The following is a 26,998-nucleotide window of genomic DNA, read 5'->3' on the forward strand; positions in this document are numbered from 1 at the left end:
TTCTCTTGTACTAGCACAATACCACACTTCCACGGCCTGTCTCTTTTGTGTCTCCACAGAAGGGGTTCCCTTCCCTTTGTGCCTACACCATTTTAGCTCTAATTCATATACTCACACCTCTGTCCTCGCCAAGCTGTCTCCCTCCACCTGTGGCGATCTGTCACTCCACAGATTGATTTCCTGGATGTTCCAAGTGATCTGACCTCAACATAGCTGTGTTTGAGGGCTGAGGGAAATCCTGGTCCCCCTATTCTCTGCCATCTCAACTCCTCTGTCTCCTGTATTTTTGTTCTTACACTATAAGGACAAACTTGTAATTCAAACTGGACTCAAGTGCATCGCTGCGTTTTGGTCTGAGCATAGGCAATTCTCACTGTTGCATTTTCATCTAATGCTCAGAAGACTTAATCCACCACTAAACCATGATGTGATCTGTCATTTTGTATCTAAACAGGTGGCTCCCCATATTTAGAAAGGTAACTGAATGTAGACTACCCAGGAATTGTTCAAAAAGTTTAGACATATTTATTAATGCATTATAAGTGTATATGATATAAATATGTGTGAAAAAGAACCTTCCTAAGAAATAACAGCACCAAATAGGAATAAAAAATTTAATTGTAAAGAACATTACAGTACATATTTGAGAAACTGAGAAATATTTCAAATGATGCTTACTTCCTAATTAACGGTGGAAAGTTAAGAATTCCAATTTGGATTCTATGGATTAAGTTTTTCTCTGATTTGTACCATTAAAAATATTTCACATGTGGACAAAGAGTGGAAAAAATACACCAAAAACTTCGTGTTATAACATCATATTGAGTTGAGATATGCAAGCACATAAATATAGGATTTCAACAATACTCTATAGGACTTTTACCAGTGGTTCTTGACCTTTAACCGATATCAGAATGAGCTGGAGGGCCTGTAACAATGCAGGTTGCTGTGCCCCACACCCAGAGTTTCTGATTCAGTAGTTTTGGGGTGGGACTTGAGACCTGCATTTCTAACAGGTTCCCAGGGGATGCTAACACTGCCAACTAGGTCAGCACTCTGTTCTGACCAAGCCAAAAGGGAGTATCACATTATATCAGTACCTTCACAGCAAAGACATAGTATCCTGGAGAGATTTGTGTAATCTCGAGACATTCGCTGAACTCTCTTTAAGTCCTCAATAGAAACTTTCTGACCAATTACTATAATAAAACTCAAGGAATTAAAAGTGTACCTACTATTGCAGTATAAGAGCTCCTACTAGGAGTGGTAGTTGGTTAGTTATTTTTAACGTGGTCGGACAGATGTCCTGGCATACTGGAGTGAGCCTAAAATGGTCATGGGCGTCAGTCTGTATGTCATACAGATGGAATGCGGAACATTCCATAAGCCATTTAAATGCAGCCTGAGAGAGTTTCAAGCACAATGACAAGCATGAACAGATAATGCTTAAGGTGTCTACATGGATCATGCCACTGCCAGTAAGATCTTCTTCAAATATAAAAATATATGAAAAATAGGGGTTACCAAAGAAAATACCAAGATTCCTATTAACACAGAAAGTATTAAGTGCCTGCAAGTACATTCAGATGGTATTCACAGCAAAGAACCTACAAGGACAATGACCAAAAATAAAGTAAAATAAATATATTAAGCTTTTATTAAGTTAGTATCATTCCTATGATGGTTAGTATATTTCAGTCACAACTGATGGTGCATGTTTCTGTAAGTTTTTATAATCAATATATGGAAAGCATGCAATGCTGAGTTCTTCTTTGGTGCATCCTTTAAGACAACACTTTTCTGAGTATCCCCTGCGCTTTCTTTGGGGATGGTTCCCCCAAAACACACTGCTTAAGGTTTTAATTTTGTTTCTGTTTATCTTCCGAAATTCTAAGATCTCATGAATATATTGATTGATATCTTGTGATGAGGACAATTTTCTTGTCTTCTCTGGTGGCAAGTTGGCCCTTTTATATCTGTACTCAGGCAGTGACATCTCCAAACTGTTTATGGCTTCTTCCGCAGAGGCAGAAGTAGAAACTGTTGAGAGACAAGAAGAAAATCCTACCTTGTTAAAATCATCCTCTAGCTGAAAAAATTAATAATACTAGAATACTAAAGTCTGCTAATTATTAAAAAGAATCACATTTTAAATAATAAAATGGTTTTTGAAAGCAATATATGTATTTCAACTAAAACAGCTGTAGGTAGTATTTTCCTACCAAAAAGCTTAGAAACCTTTACACATTTTTTATGCAAAAACATTTTTTATTGAGATATCAGTCGCATGTAAAGTCACATATGAATTCAGTATTTTGAAGCATACAATTCAGTGTTTTTTAGTGTATTCACAAGGTTATGCAACCATCGCCACTGTCTAATTCCAGAACATTTGTATCACTCTAAAAAGAAGCCCCATACCCATTAGCAGTCACCATTTCCTTCTTCCTCCAGCCCCTGGCAATCACTAATCTACTCTTCGTTTCTAAGGATTTGCCTATTTTGGAAATGAAATCATACCACATGTGGCCATTTATGTCTGATTTCTTTCACTGAGCAAAATGTTTTCAAGGTTTATCCATGTTGCAGCATGTATCAGCATTCTATTTCTTTTATGACTGAATAGTTTTCCATTGTATGGATATACCACATTTTGTTGATCCATTTATCAGTTGATGGACATTTGGGTTGTTTCCACCTTTTGGCTATTATGAATACTGCTGCTATGAATATTCACATATAAGATTTTGTTTCAATGTATGTCTGTAATTCTCTTGGGTGTATACATAGTAGTACAACTGCTCGATCATACAGTAAATTTGTTTAACTTTCTGAGAAACCACCGAACTGTTTTCACAGTGTCTACACTATTTTACAGAGCTACCATTGATATACTAGGGTTCCAGTTGTTCCACACCCTCATCAACATTTGGCATTTTCCATTTTTGATTATAGTCATCCTAGTGAGATGTGAGGTGGTGCCTGCTGTTGCTTTGATTTGCATTTACCTAATGACTAATGATGTTGAGCATCTTGTCATGTGCTTATTGTATATCCTTTTTGTAGAAATGTCTATTTAAACTCTTCGCCCATTTTTAACTTGGGTTACAGTAATCTCCTCTTATCAGCAATTTCTCTTTCCCTGGTTTCAGTTACCTGTAGTCAACTGTGGTCTGGAAGCAGATGACCCTCCTTCTGACAGAGCATCAAAAGGTCGGTAGTAGCCTGATGCTACATCACAATGCCTACATCATTTACCTCGCTTCATCTCAGCACACAGGCATTTTATCATCTCACATCATCACAAGAAGGGTAAGGACAGATAACATATTTTGAGAGAGACCACATTCACATAACTTTTATTACAGTATATTGTTTTATGTTATATTTTATTATTAAGTTCTTACTGTGCCTTATTTATAAATTAAACTTTATTGTAGGTATGTATGTATAGGAAAAAACAGCATATGTAGAGTTTGGTACTATCCTTGGTTCCGATAGCCACTGGGGGTCTTGGAGTATATCCCCTGCAGATAAAGTGGGATTGCTGTATTTGTCTTTTTATGCACATCTTATAACTAAGGGGCTAGTGGAAGCCATTTTGGTCTTTGTTGAAATACAAGGAAATGAAGTGGTGATATGCTCAATGAACTGATTGCTATTATACTGCTCTTAACTCAGTATTATTGGAAAAAATCACAATCAATCCAGAAGGTAATTATTTGGAGGCTTGTTGGATTTCCATCATTGCCCTTGCCTATCTACTATCCCTTCTAGAAGGATATATTTGCCTATAATCACTGCTGTGGAGCCAGCCCTTAGACGGTCATGTTCTGAACTACATGACTCTACGCTATAGCCACAGTTGAACAGACTGGAGATTGTTAGTACCTGACCCCAAAGAAACCAATCAACTATGGTGGCCAACAATCCATGCCATGTGAAAACATGAGTTGGCCCAATCAATTTCCTCTCTGTGAACTTACAACTAAGAAGTAATGAGAAAAAGATTAATGAGAACCCAAACTGAAAGGGGACTGTGAAGCTTGTCATGACAAGCTAAAGCCAAAAAGGAACATAAATACTAGAGGAGAAAAGATTCAGAGAGAGAAAAAGAGAGAAAGTGGTTTTTAAAGTTGATGCAATTCCTTAGGCTTTCCAGAGCCTTTCCAAGTCCTTTCCTACCTCTTGTTTCTATAATAACTATATCCCCTATCATTTTTTCTTAAGGTTATTTAGATAAGTTATAGTTAGAGTCCTATTAGAACACCTTTTACTAACTTTATATATGTATATATGCATGTATTTATTTTTAAAATAGGCTCCACACCCAACATGGGGCTTGAACTCACTACCCTGAGATTACCAGTTGCATGCTCTACCAACTAAGCCACGCAGGTGCCCCACTAACTTTGTATTTAAAATGCTGAAGCTGAATTGTGGAACATTTAAACTTTAGGATAGATATTAAAGATACTGAATAGTAAGTCATCTAAGACAGATAAATACGTGATTGATTAAAATGGGTCATTATTAACAGAGTACACTGAAGGGAGAAAGTAAATTAGGTTGTCTAGGCACATTGAAGGAAGAGCTTCCTGTTGGGATGTGCCAGGTTCTGTCACTCAAAGAGTAAAGAAAAAACAAGAAGAAGGAAACTCTTTCACGAGTAAAGGCAGCTAAAGACTAGTCAATGAACTACATGTCAAATTGGGGAGGGAATTTAAGGAGAAACAAGCTGTACTCACCAGAAAGCAAGAAAGGTTAACATGAGCATTCAGATAAATGGATTTGAAAAAAGAGTAACAGAGGGGGCCCAAATAGTGAAAAGGTAAGAAATCAGTGAAATACAAAACCCAAACACTGTGTTTAGAAACCCAAAACGGGTTCTTTAAAAGGATTAATAGATACAACTCTAGCCAGACTAATCAAGAAAAAAGAGTTGAAACGGACAACAAAAAAGAACAATAGTTGTGTTTTTAAATAAGTGAATATGAGGAATGCTTATACATTTAAAAATCAAGATGAAATGGATGAATCACGAGAAAAATATGAGATGCCTTAACTGGCACAGAAAACTTAGAAAGACAGACATGGGTGGTTTTAGAAGTAGGTTCTACCTGCTTTTCAGGAACAGTAAATTCTAATCATATACAGGTTGTTCCAGGAAAAGAGGAAAAAGGCAAAACCTGGCCAGCATCTTTCGTGAACCTAGTGTATGCTTTATTCCAAAACTGGATAAGAGCAACACGATTTAAAAAACAACAACACATGAGCCTATTTACTTATAAATGTTTATGTGGAAGTCCTAAATGAGATATTAGTTAACTGAATCCATACACATATTTTACAAACATATTGAGAAAGTGTTTATTCCCGAAATTCAAAGATAGGTCAATACCCTAAAAATATATCAATGCAATTTACCAAATTACTAAGCCCCCTACTCACTCTCAGTTGGGTTTGCTCTCTACTTAAAAGGAAAGCAATCATAAGAGACTTGCATTTGGTTCCTTCACCATTTTTTTTTACTCACCTTTACAGCCTGTACCCATACATTCTGCCTTCCTACTGGTTTACACAGGTGAGCTATGCACTCTAAAGCCAGTTCCTCCATTTATGGACTGGATCTCATCTCCTCTCACCACTCCAGCAATGCTGTTCTATATCCTTCATCATCAGCGCTTCATGCCTATTGAATATGCCTATAAGCACACAAAATGTTATTTCTCCCACTTAAAAAAAGCCAAAACCATGTCTCCTGGCCTTGCTTACCTTGCCAGTTACCATGGCAAAACTCCTTCATAGTGTTCTATTATTTGTTCATTCCTTTTCTCTCATTCTGCCTTAAACCCTCTCTAATCAGGCTTTTCCTGCATTGCTGCACCAAACTTCTCTTTTGAGGGTCACAAATGATCTCTCTGTTGCTAAATTCAACAGCCAATTCTCATCTGAACTCACTTTCTTCACTTGGTTTCCAGGACACCACCTTCTCTCTTCTTCCCACCTATTTGTTCCTTTTCTGTCTCCTTTGCAAATATTTCCTCTTCAGCTTTTTAATCTTGATCCCCTAGGGCTCAGTCCTTGGTACTATTTTCTATTTACACCTCTTCTCTTGGTGATCTCATCCAGTCTTATGGCTCTAAAAATCATCTATGTACCTATGATTCCTAAATTCCTATCTTCAAGTAAGATTTTTTCCAACTCCCAGATTCTTATGTCCTACTTCCTTCCTACTCAGTCTCCACTTCAGTGTCTCAAAGTCAACATGCACCAAACTGAACTACTGATAGTCTTCTAGACCTGTTCCACGTGAGGCCTTTATTATCTCAGTTGATAGAAACCCTATGCTTCCAGGTGTTCAAAGCAAAAATTCTGGGATCATATTTCAAAAAAATTATTGAGGGGCAGCGGGGTGGCTTAGTAAGTTAAGCGTCCTACTCTTGATTTTTGGCTCAGGTCGTGATCTCATGGTTCTTGGGATCGAACGCCATGTTGGGCTCTGTTTGACAGCATGGAGTCTGCTTGGGATCCTGTCTCCTCTGTCTCTGTCCCTCCTCTGGTGTCTGTCTCTCTCTCTCTATCAAAATAAATAAATAAACATTTAACAAATTATATTGGAATCATTCTTGAATTCTCTTTTTTCTCATAGTTTACATAGAATCTGCTCAAGTATATCTGGAATGAAACAACTTCCAGTACCTCCACGGCTACCATCTCATCCAGCAGCTATCGTCTCTAATACCGCACCCTGCAAAGCAGGGCTCTGCTTCTAATCCTGCCTCCCTACAACCTGTCCTCAACACAGTAGCCAGAGTGATCCCTTTAAAATGCCAATTAATGTCATTCTTCTGCTTGAAAGCCTTTACTCAGAGTAAAGCCAAAATCCTTACGATGGTCTAAACAATTGCCCTAGGCCTGCCCAGTACCTCTCACTCCCTCTGCTCTAGCCACACTAGCCTTGCTGTTCCCTGCATAAACGGGGCAGAGATGTATTTACTCTGCTCTTTCCTCTGCCTAAACACCCTTTCCCCAGCTGTCTGCTTGCCTGAATCTTTTACCTCCTCCTTTCTCAAACCTCACCTTTTCAATGAGCCCTGACATGACTACACTATTTAATCCTATAACCCACCCTCCAGCTGCCCTCACTCCTGATCTCCCTTATTATCCTCCTTCACTCTTTATTTTTCTATAGCTCTTATCACCTCTGAATATTTACTCATTTATTATGTTCACTTCCTACACAAGCTCCATGAGGCCAGACATCTTTGCTTTGTTCATTTATATATCCCAAGTGCCTGGCACTTAGCAGGTACCCAAGAAGTATTTGGTGAATTAATTAGTAAAAGAAAAATCATATTAATATGCAAAGTGATGTCCCCCAAAAGGCCTTAAAAAAGTTCAGCCCTACTTTTAGTGATTAAAAAAATAGCAACTCCTTTATCTTGGTGGAGATTATATAACATAAACCTATAAACATTATACCTAATGGAGATATTTAAATGCACTCCCCTTTAAAATTGGGAACATGACAAGACATCACACTATTACTACTACTTAACAGCACTACAGGACCTGGCTAATGCTAGAAGGAAAAAAAAAAAAAGACTGGTGTAAGGTTTAGAAAGGAAATGACAAAACTATCATTTGTAATTGATAGAATCATCTATAGAAACAAACTCTTAGAACTATGAAGATAGTTCTGCATAATTACTTAATAAAGATCAACCTGTAAAAATCCTTTGCATTTTTCTAACCAAAATTCACTAACAAAAATACAATTAGCAAGTATTTACAATAGCAACAAAACAAAGTATTAAGGATTATACAATACAGAAAGTCTCTCCTGAGAAAACTTTAAAATTCTAATGATAGAATATGAAAATATTCCACACTTACTTTAAAAACTTTTTTTGTGTGTTTATTTTTGAAAGAGAGAAAGAGAGACAGAGCGTGAGTGGGGGAGGGGCAGAGAAAGAGGGAGACACAGAATCCGAAGCAGGCTCCAGGCTCCAGGCTGTCAGCACAGAGCCTGATGTGGGGCTTGAGCCCACGAGCCTTGAGGTTATGACCTGAGCTGGAGTCAGATGCTCAACAGACTGAGCCACCCAGGTACCCCATGCTTACTTTATTTTAAAAAGATATAAATCTTCTTCAAATTAATCTATATATTCTATGCATCTCAATTAAAATTACACATGGATTTTAATTTTATTTTTTTATTATGCTATGCTCACCACAAGTATAGCTACCATATAGCACCATACAATGCTGTTACAATGTCATTGACTGTATTTCCTAGGCTGTACCTTTTATTCCCATGACTTAGTCATTCCAAAACGGGGAGCTTGTATCTCCCACTCCCCTTTACTGATTTTGCCCATTCTCTCCACATCCTTTTCCTCTGGCAACCATCAGTTTCTTCTCTGCATTTATAGGTCTGATTCTATTTTTGTTTATTCATTTGTTTATTCATTTATTCATTTGTGTATTCATTTTGTTTATTCATGTTCACTGGAATCATGTGGTATTTGTCTTTCTCAGTCTGACTTATCTCACTTAGCATAATACCCTCCAGGTCTATCTAGGTTGTCACAAATAGCAAGATCTCATCCTTTTTATGGTTACATAATATTCATGTGTGCGTGTGTGTGTGTGTGTGTGTGTGTGTATACCACTTTTTCTTTGTCCACTCATCTATCAGTAGACACTTGGGTTGTTTCCATTTCTTGGTTATTGTAAATAATGCTACAATAAACATAAGGGCACATATAACTTTTTGAACTAGTGTTTTTTGGTTTTTTTTGGTAAATACCCATAAGTGAAACTACTGAATCATACGGTATTTCTATTTTTAATTTTGAGGAACTCCATACTGTTTTTCACAGTGGTTATACCAATTTACATTCCCACCAACAGTGCAGAAGAGTTCCTTTTTCTTCACATCCTTACCAACACTTGTTATTTCTTGTCTTTTTGTGTTTTTTTAAAGTTTATTTTTGAGAGAGAGAGCGGGGTGGGGCAGAGGAAGAGAGGGAGAGAGAGAATCCCAAGCAGGCTCTGTGCTGTCAGCATAGGGCCTGATGCAGGCTTGAGCCCACAAACCATGAGATCATGACCTGAGCCAAAATCAAGAGTCAGGCACTCAACCAACTGAGCCACCCACGCACCCCTCTTGTCTTTCTGATTTTAGCTATTCTGATAGGTGTGAGATGACATCTCATTGTGGTTTTGCTTTGCATTTCCCTGATGATTAGTGATGTTGAGCATCTTCTAATGTGTCTGTTGGCCATATGTTTTCTTTGGGAAAATATCTATTCAGGTCCTCTGGCCATTTTTAAATTGTTTATTTTTTTGGTGTTGGGTTGTCTAAGTTCTTTCTATTTTTTGACTATCAACCCCTTATCAGATATATCATTTGCAAATATCTTCTCTCATTAAGTAGGTTGCCATTTTGTTTTGTTGATGATTTCCTTTGCTGTGCAAAAGTTTTTATTTTGGTGAAGTCCCAATAGTTTATTTTTGCTTTTGCAAAAATATTTTGCTTGCCTTAGGAGAAATATCTAGAAAAATGTTCCGCTGGCTGATATTAAAGAAATTACTGCCTGTTCTCTTCTAGGAGTTTTAAGGTTTTAGGTCTCACATTTAGGTCTTTAATCCATTTAGAATATATTTTTGTGTATGGTCCAGTTTCATTCTTTTGCAGGTAGCTGTCTAGTTTTCCCAGCACAATTTACTGAAGAGACTATCTTTTCCCCATTGTATATCTTTCTTCCTTTCTCATAGATTGACCATATAGGTATGGGTTTATTTCTGGGCTTTCTAGCTTGTTTTTATATTGATCTATGTGTCTATTTTTCTGCCATTCTGTTTGAAACCATACTGTTTTGATTACTATAGTTTTGTAGTATATTTTGAAATCTGGAATTGTAATTCCTCCTGCTTTATTCTTCTTTCTCAAGGCTGCTTTGGCTATTTTTTTTTTTTGTGGTTCCATAAAAATTTTAGTGTTATTTGTTCTAGTTCTGTGAAAAATGCTGTTGATATTTTGATAGGAATTGCACTGAATCTATAGATTGCTTTGGGTAGTATGTACATTTAAAAAATATTAATTCTTCCAATCCATGAGCATGGAATATCTCTCCATTTGTTTGTGTCGTCTTCAATTTCTTTCATCAATGTTTTTATAATTTTCAGAACGTAGGCCTTTCACCTCCTTGGTTCAGTTTATTACAAGATATTTTATTCCTTTTGGTGCAAAACTAAATGGGGTTGTTTTCTTAATTTCTCTTTCTGCTACTTCATTATTAGTGCATAGAGACACTACCAGTTCTGTACATTAATTTTGTACCCTGCAACTTTACTGAATTTATTTATTACTTCTAATAGTTTTTTTGGTGGTGTCTTTAGAGTTTTCTATGTATGGTATCATGTCATCTGCAAATAGTGACAGTTTATCTTCTTCCTTACTAATATGGATGGCTCTTATTTCTTTTTCTTGTCTGATTTCTGTGGCTAGGACTTCCAGTGCTATTTTGAATTAAAGTGGTGAGAGTGGGCATCCATTTCTTGTTCCTGATGTTAGAGGAAAGTCTCTCAGTTTTTTGCAATTGAGTCTGAAGTTAGCTCTGGGTTTTTCATACATGGCCTTTACTATGTTGAGGTATGTTCCCTCTAAATCCATATTGTTGAGAGTTTTTATCATAAACGGATGTTGAATTTTGTCAAAATATTTTTCTGCATCTGTTGAGATGATCACAATTTTTATCCTTCATTTTATTCATGTATCATGTTGAATGATTTGCAAATACCGAATCATCTTTGAATTGCCAGAATAAATCTCATTTGATTGTGGTGGGTGATCCTTTTAAGCATTGTTGAATATGGTTTGCTAATATTTTGTTGAGGCAGACAGATTTTTTTTAATGCTTATTTATTTTTTTAGGGGGTGGGGCAGAGGATCCAAAGCAGGCTCTGCGCTGACAGCAGAGAACCCCATGTGGGACTCGAACTCACAAACTGCGAGATCACAACGTGAGCTGAGACCTTATGCTTAACTGACTGAGCCACCAGGCACTCCTTGGAAGATGGATTTTTTAAAAAAATTCAGTACACTTACTCTTAAATATATAGGGAAGAATAAAGGTCGAGAATTAGCTTAGTGAATCTTAAGAGAAAAAAAACAACAACATTGGAGATGTGCCCTCCTATAAATGACATCCTACAGAGTCATATCATTAAAAACAGTATAGTAATTGTACGAGGTCAAACAAAAAGACCAATTAAATAGACTAGGAAAACTCAGGCAAACAATAAACAATAAAGGTGAGTCTAGAAGTCAATGGGAAAAAAATTATTATATAGTAGATAGTGTTCAGAAAACTAGCTGCTTTTGTAGAGCAAAATAAGACTTCTTGAAAAAACTAAGATAGTAATCCTAGCCATAACAGACACAGTGGTCTCCAGAAGAATTAAGAACCTAATGTGAAAAGTAAATCTATAAAGTTGGACACTTAACTGACTGAGCTACCCAAGCGCCCCCCAAAAAGTTTTTTTGATATCAGTGCACCAAAATATCTTTCTCTGTGTCAGAGTCAAATATATCATCAGAAGATTAAAATTGTTGGTAACTCACTTGATCTAACATAGAAATGTGTCCTGCTAGTACAAGTTAAAGTTGATCAACTTTTCAAGCCACATTCAAATGCAAAAGAAATGGCATAATTATACATTCTCTATTGGGAACACATACCTCTCTACAACTTACAATTATTCACTGGAAATTAATAGGATAGATTGTCATCTTTCCTTATAGATTAATAATTTTTAAAAATTTGGCACAAATTCAAGACAGATATATAATTTTCACTCGTGGAATTTGAGAAACTTAACAGATGAACATAGGGGAAGGGAAGGAAAAATAAGATAAAAACAGAGAGGGAGGCAAATCATAAGATACTCTGAAATATAGAGAACAAACCGAGGGTTGATGGGGGTGGGGGTGGGGGTGGGTTAAATGGGTGACGGGCACTAAGGAGGGCACTTTTTGGAATGAGCACTGGGTGTCATATGTAAGAGATAAATCATTGGGTTCTACGCCTGAAGCCAGGACTATACTGTATGTTAACTAATTTGCAAATTAAAAAAGTGAACTTGACGCAAATTCGTATTGATAACTTAAATCCATTTTTCATTCTCCCACACATTTTAAAACAACTGTAGCTTTATTGCCACAGGACATTTCCACTTCAGAAAACTGTCCTTTACATAGTTCCCACAATAACATGTTTCCATGGACATGACAGTTCTAAAATGTTGTAAGATACATTTTTATTTCCAGGGTGCCTGGGTGGCTCAGTCATTTAAGCATCTAACTTCAGTTCAGGTCATGATCTCACAGTTCGTGGGTTGGAGCCCCGCCTCAGGCTCTGTGCTCACAGCTTGGAGCCTGGAGCCTGCTTGGGATTCTGTGTCTCCCTCGCTCTCTGCCCCACCCCCACTTGCACTATGACTCTCTCTCAAAAATAAATAAACATTAAAAAATTTTTTAAAAAGAAGATACATTTTTATTTCCTACAAATCTTGTTCCACTGAAGCTCCCTCCTCATTGAATTATTGGCATTTATTCCTCCAGGGAAGTGTGAATAATACCTGAAACAAAGGGGTCATTAATCAGCTCTGAGTTTTAAAGTTACTCTGAAAAAATTTAATAGCCTTGGGGCACCTGGGTGGCTCAGTCGGTTGAGCATCCAACTTCGGCTCAGGTCATGGTCTCGGGGTTTGTGGGTTCGAGCCCCACGACGGGCTCTGTGCTGACAGCTTGGAGCCTGGAGCCTGCTTCGGATTCTGTGTCTCCCTCTCTCTCTCTGCCCCTCCACCGCTCAATTGTGTCTCTCAAAAATAAACATTATAAACACTTAAATAAATAAATAAATAACCAACTCCAGCTTGGATGTCTGAACGTAAAATTTTGAGTATAATATAGGTAGTGGGAGCATCAGGCATCTCTGGGAGTTTGCAAAAATGTAGACTGTCAGGACCTCCCCCAAGCCCCTCCTGAATGAGAACCTGTATGTTCACAGTTTTTGTTCCCCAGGTGAATCATATGCGTGTTAAAGTGTGAGAATCACTGAATTAGAGTACAAGTGGAAGGCTGGGAAGAGACCCTTCTTCCATTATAAGAGCAAAATAAAGTGAGTTTACATTAGGTAGGTTTGGTGGTAGAAAATGATCAAGATTCAGTCTGATGGTTTCTGCTATTTCTTTCAAAGTTTTCATCCCCTTAGCAGCAATAGGAAGAATGGGATGAGTTCTGTTCATTCATTTATGAAATAAGAAGTTAACAAGCACCTATGATGTGGAAGGCAACTTAATTTGTTTCAGTCATCCACAGGAAGGTGTTTTTTTGGCACGATAGTCTGTTTCTTTCCTTAATTTCAGAAATCTTGCCTGTAGCAAAATTTGTCCAAATCAAATTAATTACTTTAAAGGCAATAATTTCAATGACACTGTGCTATTGACAGCCTACACATAAAGTGCATTTTCTTTTATTTAAAAAAAAAATTTTTTTTTTAACATTTATTTATTTTTGAGACAGAGAGACACAGAGCATGAACGGGGGAGGGTCAGAGAGAGGGAGACACAGAATCTGAAACAGGCTCCAGGCTCTGAGCGGTCAGCACAGAGCCCGACGCGGGGCTCGAACTCACAGCCCTCACGGACCGCGAGATCATGACCTGAACTGAAGTCGGCCGCTGAACCGACTGAGCCACCCAGGCGCCCCGCAGTGCATTTTCTTTTAAAATGGCAAACCATGTTGGTACTAAAATGTACAACAACAGTTGGAGGAGAACAGTGAATCTGAAACAAGAATATTCTTCCTTAAGACTGTAAAAATATTAAGTATACATTCAGCATATATTAAGCACATACTATGTGCCAGGCCCTCTGCTAGGCATTTCAGATAAAAACATGCATGAAATAATCCCTATAATATGGTATGGTATACAGGACTGGCCTTATGGGGGTGAGACTCGTGCAGTCACACAGACCCAGTGCTTAGGAGAACTTTGCATTTTCCTTAATGCTCTATTGTCGCAGTCTTGAACGTCTCAAAAATTTTATCTTGTAATTGAAGTATACTTAAGTATGTGAACTTTTAAGTGAAGTCTGATGGGACAATGGACCGTGTATGTGAGCAGAGGAGATACAAAAAAAGGGGTGGGGGAAGCTTTTTATTTTAGTACCTTCAATGGCCCTTTCTTGCTTTTGAATAAGGCGCCCTGTATTTCTCTTCTGCACAGGGCTGGGCAGATTATGGGGCAGGTCCTGATGATGGTTAGATAGATCTACTGTGTTAGACATTGTGGTAGATGGAAAATGGAGTAGCTATGAAAGAGTCAGCGATGACCTCACAGGGAAAATGAAACCTAAGAGTTTTTGAAAGACAAAGCTGAGTTTGCCAGGTGACAAGTGTACTCCAGAAAGGGAAAGCTAGAGAAGCAGCAGCATTCTTTTTTTTTTTTAATTTTTTTTAACGTTTATTTATTTTTAAGACAGAGAGAGACAGAGCATGAACGGGGGAGGGTCACAGAGAGAGAGGGAGACACAGAATCTGAAACAGGCTCCAGGCTCTGAGCTGTCAGCACAGAGCCTGATGTGGGGCTCGAACTCACGGACCGCGAGATCATGACCTGAGCCAAAGTCGGACGCTTAACCGACTGAGCCACCCAGGCGCCCGGAGAAGCAGCAGCATTCTTACATAAATGTATAGATTTATATGTGTATACTTATTTCCTCTAAGTTAAAAAAAAAAAAGCTTCATTGTCTGCTGGCAATACATTGGCTTATAAAATTTTTTATTTTTCTCGGTACTAGGCACAAATTCCATTACCCGAGGAAGCTCACCGCCTGGTAGAGCAGATTTGGGGTAAAGAAATGTACAAGGGTGAACCACCACGCCTTTGGTTTATATTTTTACCTGGGTTTGTGCCTCTCGCCCAGGCTGGGAAAGTGGTTTGGGAGCTTTCCAACAGGTCGGGAATGAAGGTCTCAATCTTCTCGTTGGCCTGGGGAAACAGCTGGATCTTGGGGGTTTCCTCCTTCAAGAAGTGCCAGCTGACATTGCCACAGAGTTTTATTATTTCCTTCATGAGATGCCTGCCGCACAGCCTCCTAGCTCTGCTGATGTCGCTCAGCTCACGGGAGAACCGAACTAACGGGAGCCCCAGCCACAGCAGACACAGGCAGAGGAGCCGCGGCATCCCGGGGCCCCAGCAGCCGGGTCCGCTGCGCGGTGTAACTGCCTCCCGGCCGCCCGGCTCCTTCCGGCACCTGCGCTCGTGCCCGCGCCCCCGCCCACCGGCGCCGCGCACGCGCACCTGGCCGGCTTCCGAGCGCGTGCGGGCCTCGCGAGAACGCTGAGGTGCGAGGCGTGAGGTGCGAGGCGGCCGCCCTGCGTGGGCTCTCAGAGACAGGTAGGTGGCGGGCTCTAGTTCTTAAAGTCCTTCATTCGTTTTTCTTGTCCTCCCCTGTAGACAGACGCGTCCGTGAGCCGTGGGGCGCCGGTTAACTGGTAAAATCAGAAAAGGCGTTGCTCCTTCTAGCGGAGTGCCTTTGCCGCCCTTTTGCCTGGTTGGTCCCGGGGCGTCGCTTCCTCAGAAACACGTTCTCTGGGCTCCCCGTTGGGGTGCACCTCGGTAGTTCGTTCACGTTTGTTCGTGCGCTTGTTTGATACCGTCTGCCCCCAAGCCCCCCAGCTGCGTGCGCGCATGTTTGCTTCCCCCTGTACCCCAGGGCCTGGCGCGGTGGGCGTCAGAGGTGTTGGCGCCCCCGGGCGCGCTGGAATGTGCGAGTGTGAGTTCCCCCAGCCCGATTCGGATTCCGAGCGGCCCGAGGAGAACCCCGCCCGCCCCTCCGGGAGGGCAGCTGGGATGCTAATGTGCCGCCGTCGCGAGAGATTACAGAGGATTGTCTGTTGCCAAATTGTAACAAGCCTGCGACGGGGACCCCCTACGGGGTTTGCCTTCTAAGAGTAACAGTATTTTGCTAAAGTAGGAGCGGGGCGGCGGGGAAGGGCAGGCAGCGCGGTGGGTACCGGTCCTGGGTCCTTTTGGAGAAGATTGGATTGGATAAGTGCAGTGGCTCGGTAGGATGCAGTACCGGCCAGCAGGGGGCAGTCGGGGGCCGTGCGGGAGGAGGAGTGAGCGGCCCCGGGATGCCCGGGACTCGCGCAGACCCGCGCGCGCCGTCAGTGTAGACTCCCCGTCTCCGTCTCCTTTCTGCCGCCCGCCTCTGAGTCTTCATCTCCGTTCTCCGTTTTCCTTTCTCCCAGCGTTGCCCTGCTTCCCCTTGGCGTCAGGGGGCGCTGTTCAGTTAGCTGGACTCGGATTTTTTTTTTTTTTTTTTTTTTTTTTTAAGATCTGTGTGATTTGATTAGCATAATGTCATCACCTTCCTGGAAACACAGCGAATGTCCAAACTGTAGTGGGCCGTGAGCCCTGCGAGAACGGAAGACATTCATTAGACTGAGAGGAAGGTTTAAAGCACACAAAAAAGCCTCTCAAGCAATGTATGTCAGAACCTGGCCAATTTGGTTTATACCCCCATTCACTCACTCTGCACTCTCTGTATCCGCGCCCTGCTTTGTGTTTCTCCATATGCGATTCATTGCAGCCTGGCATACTATATATATTTTATTTCTCTACTTGTTTACTGTCTGTCTCCTCCTACCAGAACGTAAGCTCCGTGCAGGCAGGGATTTCTGTTTGTTTCATTTTCTTTGATATCCTCTGCCTTGAACAGTGTCTGGCACATACTACGTTCTCAATAATACATTAATGTTAATAATTATAACTGATAATGTATATAGCAAATAATAAGTGAAATGTTAATAGCATTAACACTCATATAATATTTAGTGGATCGATTAATGAATCCTAGAGAATTGACTACTTGTTCCTTTTATACCCTATTTATTTCTTACTTATAGAGAGAGAGTGTGCATAGGGGCTAAAGAGAGAGACAGGAGGTGAGGGACACAGGGAGAGACAGAATCACAGCTGAGCGGAAATCAATAGTTGGAGGCTCAACCAACTGATCCCCCCCCCGCACCCCTTTATACCCTGTTTCATAGTTATGTCATAATTATGGTTCTTTACTGCACTATGGTGAATTTTTTTTTAATTATGTACTTATCTACTGGTTGTAAGGTCATTAAGAAGTAGAACCATTTTTGTCTCATATTTATTATCCAGTGCCTAGGAGAATACCTACTAAATAGACCTTCAATAAACATTTTTGGAATGAATGAACACATTCTTAACTACTAATGTTCGTTGTTATTCTTTTTTTTTTTACTTTTTATTATTTTATTTTATTATTATTTGTTTTAATTTACATCCAAGTTAGTTGTCATATAGTGCAACAATGATTTCAGGAGTAGATTCCTTAATGCCCCTTACCCATTTAGCCCATCCTCCCTCCCACAACCCCTCCGGTAACCCTCTGTGTGTTCTCCATGTTTAAGACTCTCTTATGTTCTGTCCCCCTCCCTGTTTTTATATTATTTTTGCTCCCCTTCCCTTATGTTCATCTTTTCTGTGTCTTAAAGTCCTCATATGAGTGAAGTCATATATTTGTCCTTCTCTGACTAATTTCACTTAGCATAATACCCTCTAGTGCCACCTACCTAGCTGCAAAAGGCAAATTTATTCTTTTTGATTGCCGAGTAATACTCCATTGTATATATACATCATATCTTTATCCACTCATCCATCGATGGACATTTGTGCTCTTTCAATTCTTTGGCTATTGTTGATAGCGCTGCTATAAACATTGGGGTGCATGTGTCCCTTTGAAGTAGCACACCTGTATCCCTTGGATAAATACCTAATAGTGCAATTGCTGGGTCATAGAGTAGTTCTATTTTTAATTTTTTGAACCTCCATACTATTTTCCAGAGTGGCTGCACCAGTTTGCATTCCCACCAGCAGTGCAGAAGAGATCCTCTCTCTCCACATCCTTGCCAACATCTGTTGTTGCCTGAGTTGTGAATGTTAGCCATTCTGACACAGGTGAGGGGGTATCTCATTGTGGTTTTGATTTGTATTTCCCGATGATGAGCGATGTTGAACATATTTTTTTATGTGTTGGTTGGCCATCTGGATGTCTTCTTTGGAGAAGTGTCTATTCATGTCTTTTGCCCATTTCTTCACTGGATTGTTTTTTGGGTGTTGAGTTTGATAAGTTGTTTATTGATTTTGGATACTAACCCTTTATCTGATATGTCATTTGCAAATGTCTTCTCCCATTCCATCGGTTGCCTTTTAGTTTTGCTGATTGTTTCCTTTGCTGTGCAGAAATTTTTATTTTGATGAGGTCCCAATAGTTCATTTTTGCTTTTGTTTCCCTTGCCTCTGGAGATGTGTTGAGTAAGAAGTTGCTGCAGCCAGGATCATTGAGGTTGTTGCCTGTTTTTTCCTCAAGGATTTTGATGGCTTCCTGTGTTACTTTTAGGTCTTTCATCCATTTTGAGCTTATTTTTGTGTATAATGTAAGAAAGTGGTTCATGTTCATTTTTCTGCATGTTGCTGTCCAGTTTTCCCAGCACCACTTGCTGAAGAGACTGTCTTTATTCCATTGGGTAGTCTTTCCTGCTTTGTGAAACATTGGTTGGCTCATTGTTGTTCTTATTAGCAAGATCCAATGAATTTACTGAACAGAACAAATTATTAGTGAAGTAACTTATTTTGAATGAATGAGTTACAGTTATTACTAAATGAATTCCTGACTTATTCATTAGTATCTTGTCCTATTTTATGCCAGGTTATTGCCATAAAGTGGGAGCTCCCTAATAAACCACATTTGAGTATTTATAAGTTCTTTTTTTAAAAAATACTTTTTTTTAAGTTTATTTACTTATTTTGAGAGAGTGTGCACAAGGGGGAGAGGGAGAGAAAGAGAATGAGAGAGAGAGAGAATCCCAGGTAGGCTCTGCATTATCAGCGTAGAGCCTGATGCAGGGCTTGAACTCAGGAACGGTGAGATCATGACCTGAGCCGAAACCAAGAATTGGATGCTTAACCCAGGTGACCCTTGAGTATTTATAAATGAGAATTTCATTTATGCAAGATAAAATATGGGATTATTATGAATTATACTAGAATATTTGTTTCTCAAGTTATTTTTAGCATTTTATGTTGATACCTTAATATGGGAACTAGGATTCCCATATTTAATTCTTTAAATTTTTAGTTTAAAATTTGTAGGATACAATTAATTATAATAATTATAAGCTTGCTTGATTATTATAATACAGGTAATGTCTCCTTTACCTTTTGCTTTCTGTCCAGTTTATTGTGTGTCTCCTGCTATAATGTTGGTCTTGTTAACACTTTATTTTTGGTGTTTACTTCAGGTATGTATTCCAGAATACATACCAATAGTATGTATTTAAAGATATGTTTTGAAAGAATGTTAATAAAACACTTATGTGTTGAGGAATTACCATGTCAGGAATTATTATGCATATTCATTTATATGTATTCTTGAATACATACAAGTAATACATATCCAAAGATGTGTTTTGAAAGAATGGTAATAATATCATTATTGAGTGATTACTAAGTGCTTGTCCATTTTTACCCCATTTAATCTAAGTGCTTGTCCATGTTTTACCCCATTTAATCCTTGTAGCAATCATATCAAATAGTACTGTAACTATCCCCATTTTATAGATGAAGGAGCTCAGACATAAAGAGATTAAGAAACTTGCCAAAGATGACAGAGCTAGCAAGGGGCAGAGGCCTGATTAGAAATAGTCTCTCTCTGGAGCCCAAACTCTTAACCTACGTTATATAACCATAATTTGTCAAAAAAATAAAAAGAATGTGGTTTGGTGATGATGGTACATGATATCATAATATCAAAGCAAATCTTTTGAGACCAAAACCTTATATGAAAGGAAACAATAGTTCGGAGGAAAAAAAAGTCACACAAAAACAAACAAAACTAAGGTAGTGGCCTCAGAATGGGTTTAAAAATTCACTCCATTGAGGGGTGACTGGGTGGCTCAGTCATTTAAGCATCTGACTTCGGCTCAGGTCATGATCTCACAGTTTGTGAGTTCGAGCCCCGCATCAGACTCTGTGTCGACAACTCAGAGCCTGGAGCCTGCTTTGGATTCTGTGTCTCCCTCTCTATCCCTCCCCGACTAGTGCTCTGTCTCTCTGTGTCTCTTAAAAATAAATAAATGTAAAAAAAAAAAAAATTTACTCCATTGATAGTAAAGACACTTAGTGCCTGATCCCAGCTATCAGACTAGGTAGCTATACAAACCTGCAGAAATCATATACCACAGGTTACTTATGTGTCTCATGAATATCAGAACATGTGGCAGAGGTTAAAGGCAGATAATAATAGTACCTTCTGATAAAGCTATTAAAGGGTTAAATCAGATAATGCATTAAAATGAAATAATACGTGAGCCAATAAATGAGAAAATACAATGCCTGACAGAGAATACTCAGTAAGTATCAGCTGTGGTAATCATTGCCAACTCTATTTTTGTTGGAATGCGAGAATCAAATAAAATAATATGTAGAATAGTCGTCTAAAAATGTTGTATTCTATTATATATCAGATATCAGACTTTTAATTTGGCAAGGGTTTGAGAGAGTGCATTTGAAGTCAATTTTCATGTTTTTATTTTTAGTACAAAAAGGATAGTATGCAGTCTATATAGTCTTGGTCCATCCTAGAAGAGATTTTCCGTTAATTCGGTTGGGGGGAAAAAGTCTTTGGTGTTTAGGAGTTATAAATGAAATAAGTGAAATAACTTTAAGCATAAGAAGCTTAAACTTATTTTAATTATGTTGAAAACATAATGGAGTAAAAACATTACTGGTTAAATGTTGAAATTAACTGTGGAGAGTTTAACTAAAATAATTTACGGAAGGGAAGGGCTGATGTGGGCTGCACTGGTCCTGGAAGGCTTCATCTAGGAGACAGAACCTAACTGGGCTTTGATGGAAAGGTAGGCAGTAGAGAGGCAGGGCTGACATCTCAGGAGGAAGGGAACATGGCAGGTGCAAAGGCATGGATGGAACTGAGCGAGACATAGTCTAGGGAAATAACCTAGATAATACCTTATGTTTGGGATTAGTAGGAGATGAAGTATGGCAAGAGAATAAAGGAGACTTTAAAATTCAGACTAAGGAGTTTGGATTTTATTCTGTTTATCCTATGGCAAGTAGGAAGTTATCAACTAATTGGGATAAGGTCTGAACATGGTGAAATTAAAGCTTAAGGTAAATAATTTAACTCTATACAGAAGACGATGGAGAAGAAAAGAAGGTGAAGAAACTTGGTCCATGAATTTTTGGTGAGAGCTAGGAATAGGATGGAAGGAGTGGAAATAAGCCAAAAGGACTGATAAGAGTGATTTTTAAAGGAAGCATCATAGGATTTGGTGGCTGGTTGAATGTAAGCTGGAGGTAGGAGAGAGAGAGGAATTTAAAAAGACTGGGGCTTTGAGTTATGGAGAATGAAAAATGCTGATGACATTGAGGAGAAATAATGAGGGGAATTGAATTGCACGGTAAAATTTAGACATGACACGTTTCAGATGACTATAAAACATTGAAGAGGAATTACCTAATACAGTAAATGGGAATATGGGGCTGAAGGTATGCTGAGATTTCCAGCCTGGAGATCCAGATTTGGAAGTCAACAGCAAAGAGTTGTGAGATGAAGCAGCGACAATTCATCATCTCTTTAATAGATGGGTAGGGTATACAGTTTCAAGACAGAAGAGGGACTTTCATGTGGGAAGAAGCAAGGAAGGAATTAAAAGAGAGAAGATAAGAGAAAGGATGTAAACACAATGATGTCATTTCATAAAAGCGCAACAGGAAGTAAATGTAAAGAGAGGGTCATTAATGGAGTGAAATATCAAAGAGAAGTCAAGAAGATGAGAGTTAAGATTGAATTTTGGGATTGGAGGCTAGTGTAGAATCTCACAGGATCAGTTCATAGTGGGTGCTAAAGTGCTTGGAGCAGTTCTCTTGGTTTGGCAGAGGAAGGGTTGATGCAAAGACAGTTTTCTTTTCTTATAAAAAATATTAGGAACAGAGGAAGATTCCCATGCAGAAGGGGAAGTTGATAATGTATAAGGTCAAAGTGCATAGCAAGATAATTAACTGGGTTATTACTTTTTCTTCTTAGATATCTCTTTGCTTGTATTTTCTTCTTGTATATTTTCTCCCATAGCATCTTTTCACTTCAAATTTAAACCAAGTATCCAGAGCCTAAGTCTTTACTTCTCTGATAGACTTTTGTGTGGCAGAAAGCAGAAGCTGCTTAAAGTTGTTCCCCCCATGGCCTATAAATCAACCAAAAAGTCAACCAAAAAGTATGGAAGCATGCCCAATGGACAAGTAAGAGTGAGAGAATAAGAGTAAGGGAGAAAGGGAGAGGAGAGAGAGAAGATTTACATTAGAAAGAGGTTGAAGTCCTGGATTCCTGAAATGACAAATTACTGCTGTGTTAATGCTCAGTGACAGTGCTGTGGAGAGGTGGAGACCTCAGGAGGGATGGCTTTGTGATATACCTAGGGAAACAGGATTCTGAGCAGAGAAACAAGTACCCTTGGCAGAGTTCTGTTGATCCCCAGTGATGGAGGCAAGTACCTGAATTGAGGGGACCATGCAGGCTGGGTGGTAGGTGTCATAGTGGTGAGCCATTGAAACCTATGGGGACTTCATGCTTTGGTGCTAAGACCCTGGGTTTCAAATACAGCTTAATGGGGGAGTTCCATTAGAATAGTGTCTGATGCTAAATTTCCAACCCAGTGACAGAATTGGATTTATATTGATTTGTTAAAACTAAAGAAGCGGGGCACCTGGCTGGCTCAGTCAGTAGAGCATGCAACTCTTGATCTCAGTCATGAGTTCAGTTTTCATGTTGGGCGTGGAGCCTACTTAAAAACAAAACAAAACAAAACAAAACAAAATAAAACAAAACATAAAGAAGCTGGGTATTTCTTGTTCAGCAAACACCATGCTTGCAAATTCATACCTGTTAATCAAAGACACATTCTTTTAGGAATTATAAAGGTATGGGTTACATCTCACACAGGCAGGTAGAGGGTTATATTTTGGGGGCACTTTTCCATCTATAATGGAGGAAAGATAGGGTAGGAGAAGTGGTATGTATGGAAGGTGAGAGTAACTGAGTCACCAGATGGTCACGAAGGACCTTGGTGTAATCAGTTCAATATGATGGGAGAATAGTGGGGTGCAGAGGGGACCTTGGAGCAAATGGAGTTTTGGAATTGACAATGAGCAATGTGCTGGGGAATAAATAAGATACAAATGGAAGTGTCAAAATCAGCAACAAAGTTTCCATGGTGAAAGTGTGATTCTTGAAAAATGTTGACTTTCTCCCTGAAGAGTTATAATGTATAGGTCTCTGCCTCCTTAATGAGAAGAAGCTCTTCAAGGTGGCCTCAGGGAGGACATGATGAAATTCAGAGGCTAGGTTGTAATTAGCCATGTCTTGGGATTTGGAATATGGGAATTGGTGTCTTCAACTCTTATAATTCTGACTAAACACTAAGATGATACCATTCTAACAAATGTTCATATCATTTCACAGATGATTTTGCATCCATAAATGTTCTTTAACTTCTGAAATGGTGAGCCTGAATGTTTACCAATCTAGCTCTCTTCTAGGATAAAACATTATTTATTCGCTTATCTAAAGGACTATTCATTTATGTCACTTCTCTTAGAAGCATGAAAATACCCTAACCTGCAAAATAATTGAGTTTATTTGGGCCCCAAATTCCAAATGTATTTGGTACTGAACCTGACTGTTTTCAAACATGATTTCAACAAGACAAAAATTACAACTGGGCTTAAGTACAAAATTGCAAGTTTTGTGGTTTAATGTTCACGTGGTCTATCTTGGCAAGATCAATTAAAACATCTTATTACTTTTGTGTGTACCTGGTGTTAGGTGTGTACAAAATGAGTTGTATTGGGTTAAATAATTAAGTTTTTATAATCATTATGAAGTTAATAAAGTTAAAAATGTAATTGATGCAGTGATTCCAGTAATTAAAAACAAACAGACTTTTTTAGCATTAAAAAGATTGAAAGGAGGCACATTGTGGAGGGACTGTATATTGTTACGGAACAAACGAAGAATGTAAACACTAATAATGATTCCTCACGTTCTAGTAATCATTAATGACTGATTGCGTTGACGGATGCATCATGGAGAATATACATGAAGGTAGGTGAAAAATCGACAATTACTCAATTGTGCATATTTTCAGAAAAATTTTTTGTTACAACCTTTTTTACAACATAATTATATTGATAACTTCCTTCTTTTGTTGGGAAAGTAGTTCCTCCCTCACAGAGAGGTGCCTCTCAGTGATGACTTCAGCTTCTGTGGCAAATTAGGAATGTTTTGTGACATCGTTTTTAAGGTTCCTGCATGTTGGCTGATGGAGGGTGATAAGACTTGCTGTTAAGAAAGATGGGTGGGAGATCTGGAAAAATATCTGTGTCAAGGAGAGTCAGGAAAATTATAAAATTTTGTATAGGCCAAAAGTTAACCATTGCCTCAAGATAATTAAACTTGCAAGAGCATCAACAAGCTCACTTGGAGTTGGGCAGTGTGACTTACTATACAGTATTTCCAGGGTTCCGCCTAGTACTCTTCCCCCTGGTGCTAATGCTTGCACAGTGATACTTTTAACCCCCGCTTGCACAGTGACACTATTTGAAGAGATCGCTGCTTGCATTTGCATGTGTAGAGTGGGGCTGAGCTCAGGCAGTCAGTGAGGTCTGGAGCCAGGCCCCACGGCCGCCGTCCCCATTTGTTGACAGCCTGACACCAACCAAGGGGAGGTGCAGACCTGCAGGGGCAGGAGCTCTCCCTCCCGGCTGCTCCAGATCCCGAGCAGCTCCTCCGGGATGTTGGAGATCTTCCTGTGGTGTTTCTCACACAAAATCATTATGTTATCTAGGAATTCGGTGTCAGGTAACCTCACCTTTTCGTCGCTTACCACTAGGCCCTGCTTTCTCTACAGAGCAGGTCAGCAGCAGCCAGGCTCCCTGCCCGCCCACCCATGAGATTAAAACAGGCCAGTATCCTGGATCGGGTCCCTCCTGCTCTGGCGTTTCAGTCTTTCTCTCGGGACTGCAGCTGCTGTTGTGTACTGCCCTCACCTGTGTACCTATCCTGGGCTTCAGAATACTTTCCCTTCCTGGCTCCAGGGAGCTTTTATAGCCTTTGGTTTAATAACACTCAGCTCTTAAGTCAAGGGTCCCAGCCCCACCCTGTTTCTCCAACAGGTTCCACAAAATTTGCTTCCTCAACACTGTTTCTCCCTCTGCACCTCCCCTCCCCACATCCCGTTTCCCTACGTGCTCTCAATATTCTTCTACTCCTTGCTTGTTTTAAAATTTGAATTTACCTCTTCTTCCCTCCTCTACAGCTATTTTTTATGCTTAAATATTTGTAATTTTTAATGCCATTTTCTTATTTAAAGGTATGGTTATGGTAGAAAATATAGTTTGAGAGAGAGAGTAAAGTGAGTGATGGGCATTGAGGAGGGTACATTTTGGGATGAGCACTGGGTGTTGTATGGAAACCAATTTGACAATAAATTATATTTAATTAAAAAAAGAAAATATAGTTAAAAAAATAAAATGGACCTTGTAAACTCATCAGCTAGAGATCATCTTAGTTTAATACTTGCTGCATAATCTATTATTTTTACAAACTACCCTGTTTATATGTATTTCGTCTTCAAGCATTAAAAAACTGTACAACAATTAGATTGATTTCCGTAGTTCCTTGCACATTAGTCTCTAGTATTGTGATGGATGGACAGAAAATTGTTCACAAAAGAAAGAAACCTGATGATGTTTAAACCAAGTCCTGTGAAAAGTATTAAAATTCCTAAAATACCACTTTAGGTTTGTACAATAATGTGTAAAGTTTACATGGACTTTTCTATTCCATATTGCAGAGGACGGGAGTCCTAAGATTAGAGGGATCTTCTGCTCTCTGGAGATCCTGATAAGGGTTAGGAAAACACGTGGACCTCTGGTTTTGTCTCTTAAATCTTAACACCAGATTGAAGATCTTATAGTGGTGGGTAATCAGATTGTATCACTTTCTACCAATTTCATTTTCTTTTGATTTCCCTGGGCGGTTGGTGAGTTGTTACTAGCTATCTGAATATTTTTTATTTGAAATTGTAATTATCATCTCTAGATACCGGAGAACACGAACACACACACACACACACACACACACACACACACACACACACATGCATGCACGCACACACCCCGAGGAAAAATCAATAGGATTTCACAATTCCAGGAAGAATATGTTGGTAACACATATTTGCATAAAAACCCTTTATCTTTATGATGGATTTATGGTATTCTGTGATTGTTGCATTTTGTGATCAGGTTTTTGTCACTTTTTAAATTTTAAAATAAGTAACACATTTGGGGGAAATGGGCTCATTAGATGACTCTCAGAGTATACATAAACTTTTAAATACAAATTGGATCACATGTTTATAAACCTGTTTTGTGTGTGTTCAAAATCCAGTCAGACTAGATCTGCTCCACTCAGGTAAGCCTGAGGGCTTACTGGGGAAGTTATAGTACTTTTGGAATAAGCTAATAAAGATTCTCAGTTTCCAATAAAAATATATGATTTAGATCTCTCATAATTGGAGGAATACTATTTGTCAGATACTGGCCATTGTGTAACTCTTCACATAATATCTGTCTAGAGCTATGGGATGTTGAGACAAGTCATTTTAGATACATTTTCATTAAGACAAGCAGTTTAGGAGAGGCTTTTAAAAACTGACATTTTGAAGGTATTTTTATGGGTTGACTAATTAGGATAACAGACCATGTGCCATAAAGTTCTGCAAAGTAATTGATAATTTAATGTA

General features: G+C 39.0%; 1 protein-coding gene across 1 annotated transcript; it reads right to left on the bottom strand.

Moving 5' to 3' along the window:
• Window positions 1–1,629: 1,629 nt before the first annotated feature.
• Window positions 1,630–15,347, bottom strand: INSL6 (insulin like 6). The gene is made up of 2 exons (XM_015064519.3): window positions 14,981–15,347; window positions 1,630–2,040 (listed from the first exon to the last, which is right to left on the bottom strand). The coding sequence occupies exons 1-2, from the start codon at window positions 15,261–15,263 to the stop codon at window positions 1,685–1,687; spliced, it is 639 nt and encodes a 212-aa protein (XP_014920005.1). The 5' UTR covers window positions 15,264–15,347; the 3' UTR covers window positions 1,630–1,684.
• Window positions 15,348–26,998: the final 11,651 nt, after the last annotated feature.

Source organism: Acinonyx jubatus, chromosome D4, assembly GCF_027475565.1.
Source record: "Acinonyx jubatus isolate Ajub_Pintada_27869175 chromosome D4, VMU_Ajub_asm_v1.0, whole genome shotgun sequence".
NCBI classification, from domain to species: domain Eukaryota; kingdom Metazoa; phylum Chordata; class Mammalia; order Carnivora; family Felidae; genus Acinonyx; species Acinonyx jubatus.

Excerpts from the sequence above, each read along its gene's own strand:
- INSL6 (XM_015064519.3), bottom strand. The coding sequence starts at position 15,263 with ATGCCGCGGCTCCTCTGCCTGTGTCTGCTGTGGCTGGGGCTCCCGTTA. Across the intron at positions 2,041-14,980 it reads GGCGAGAGGCACAAACCCAG|TTTCTACTTCTGCCTCTGCG; the intron begins GTAAAAATATAA and ends GTCTCTCAACAG.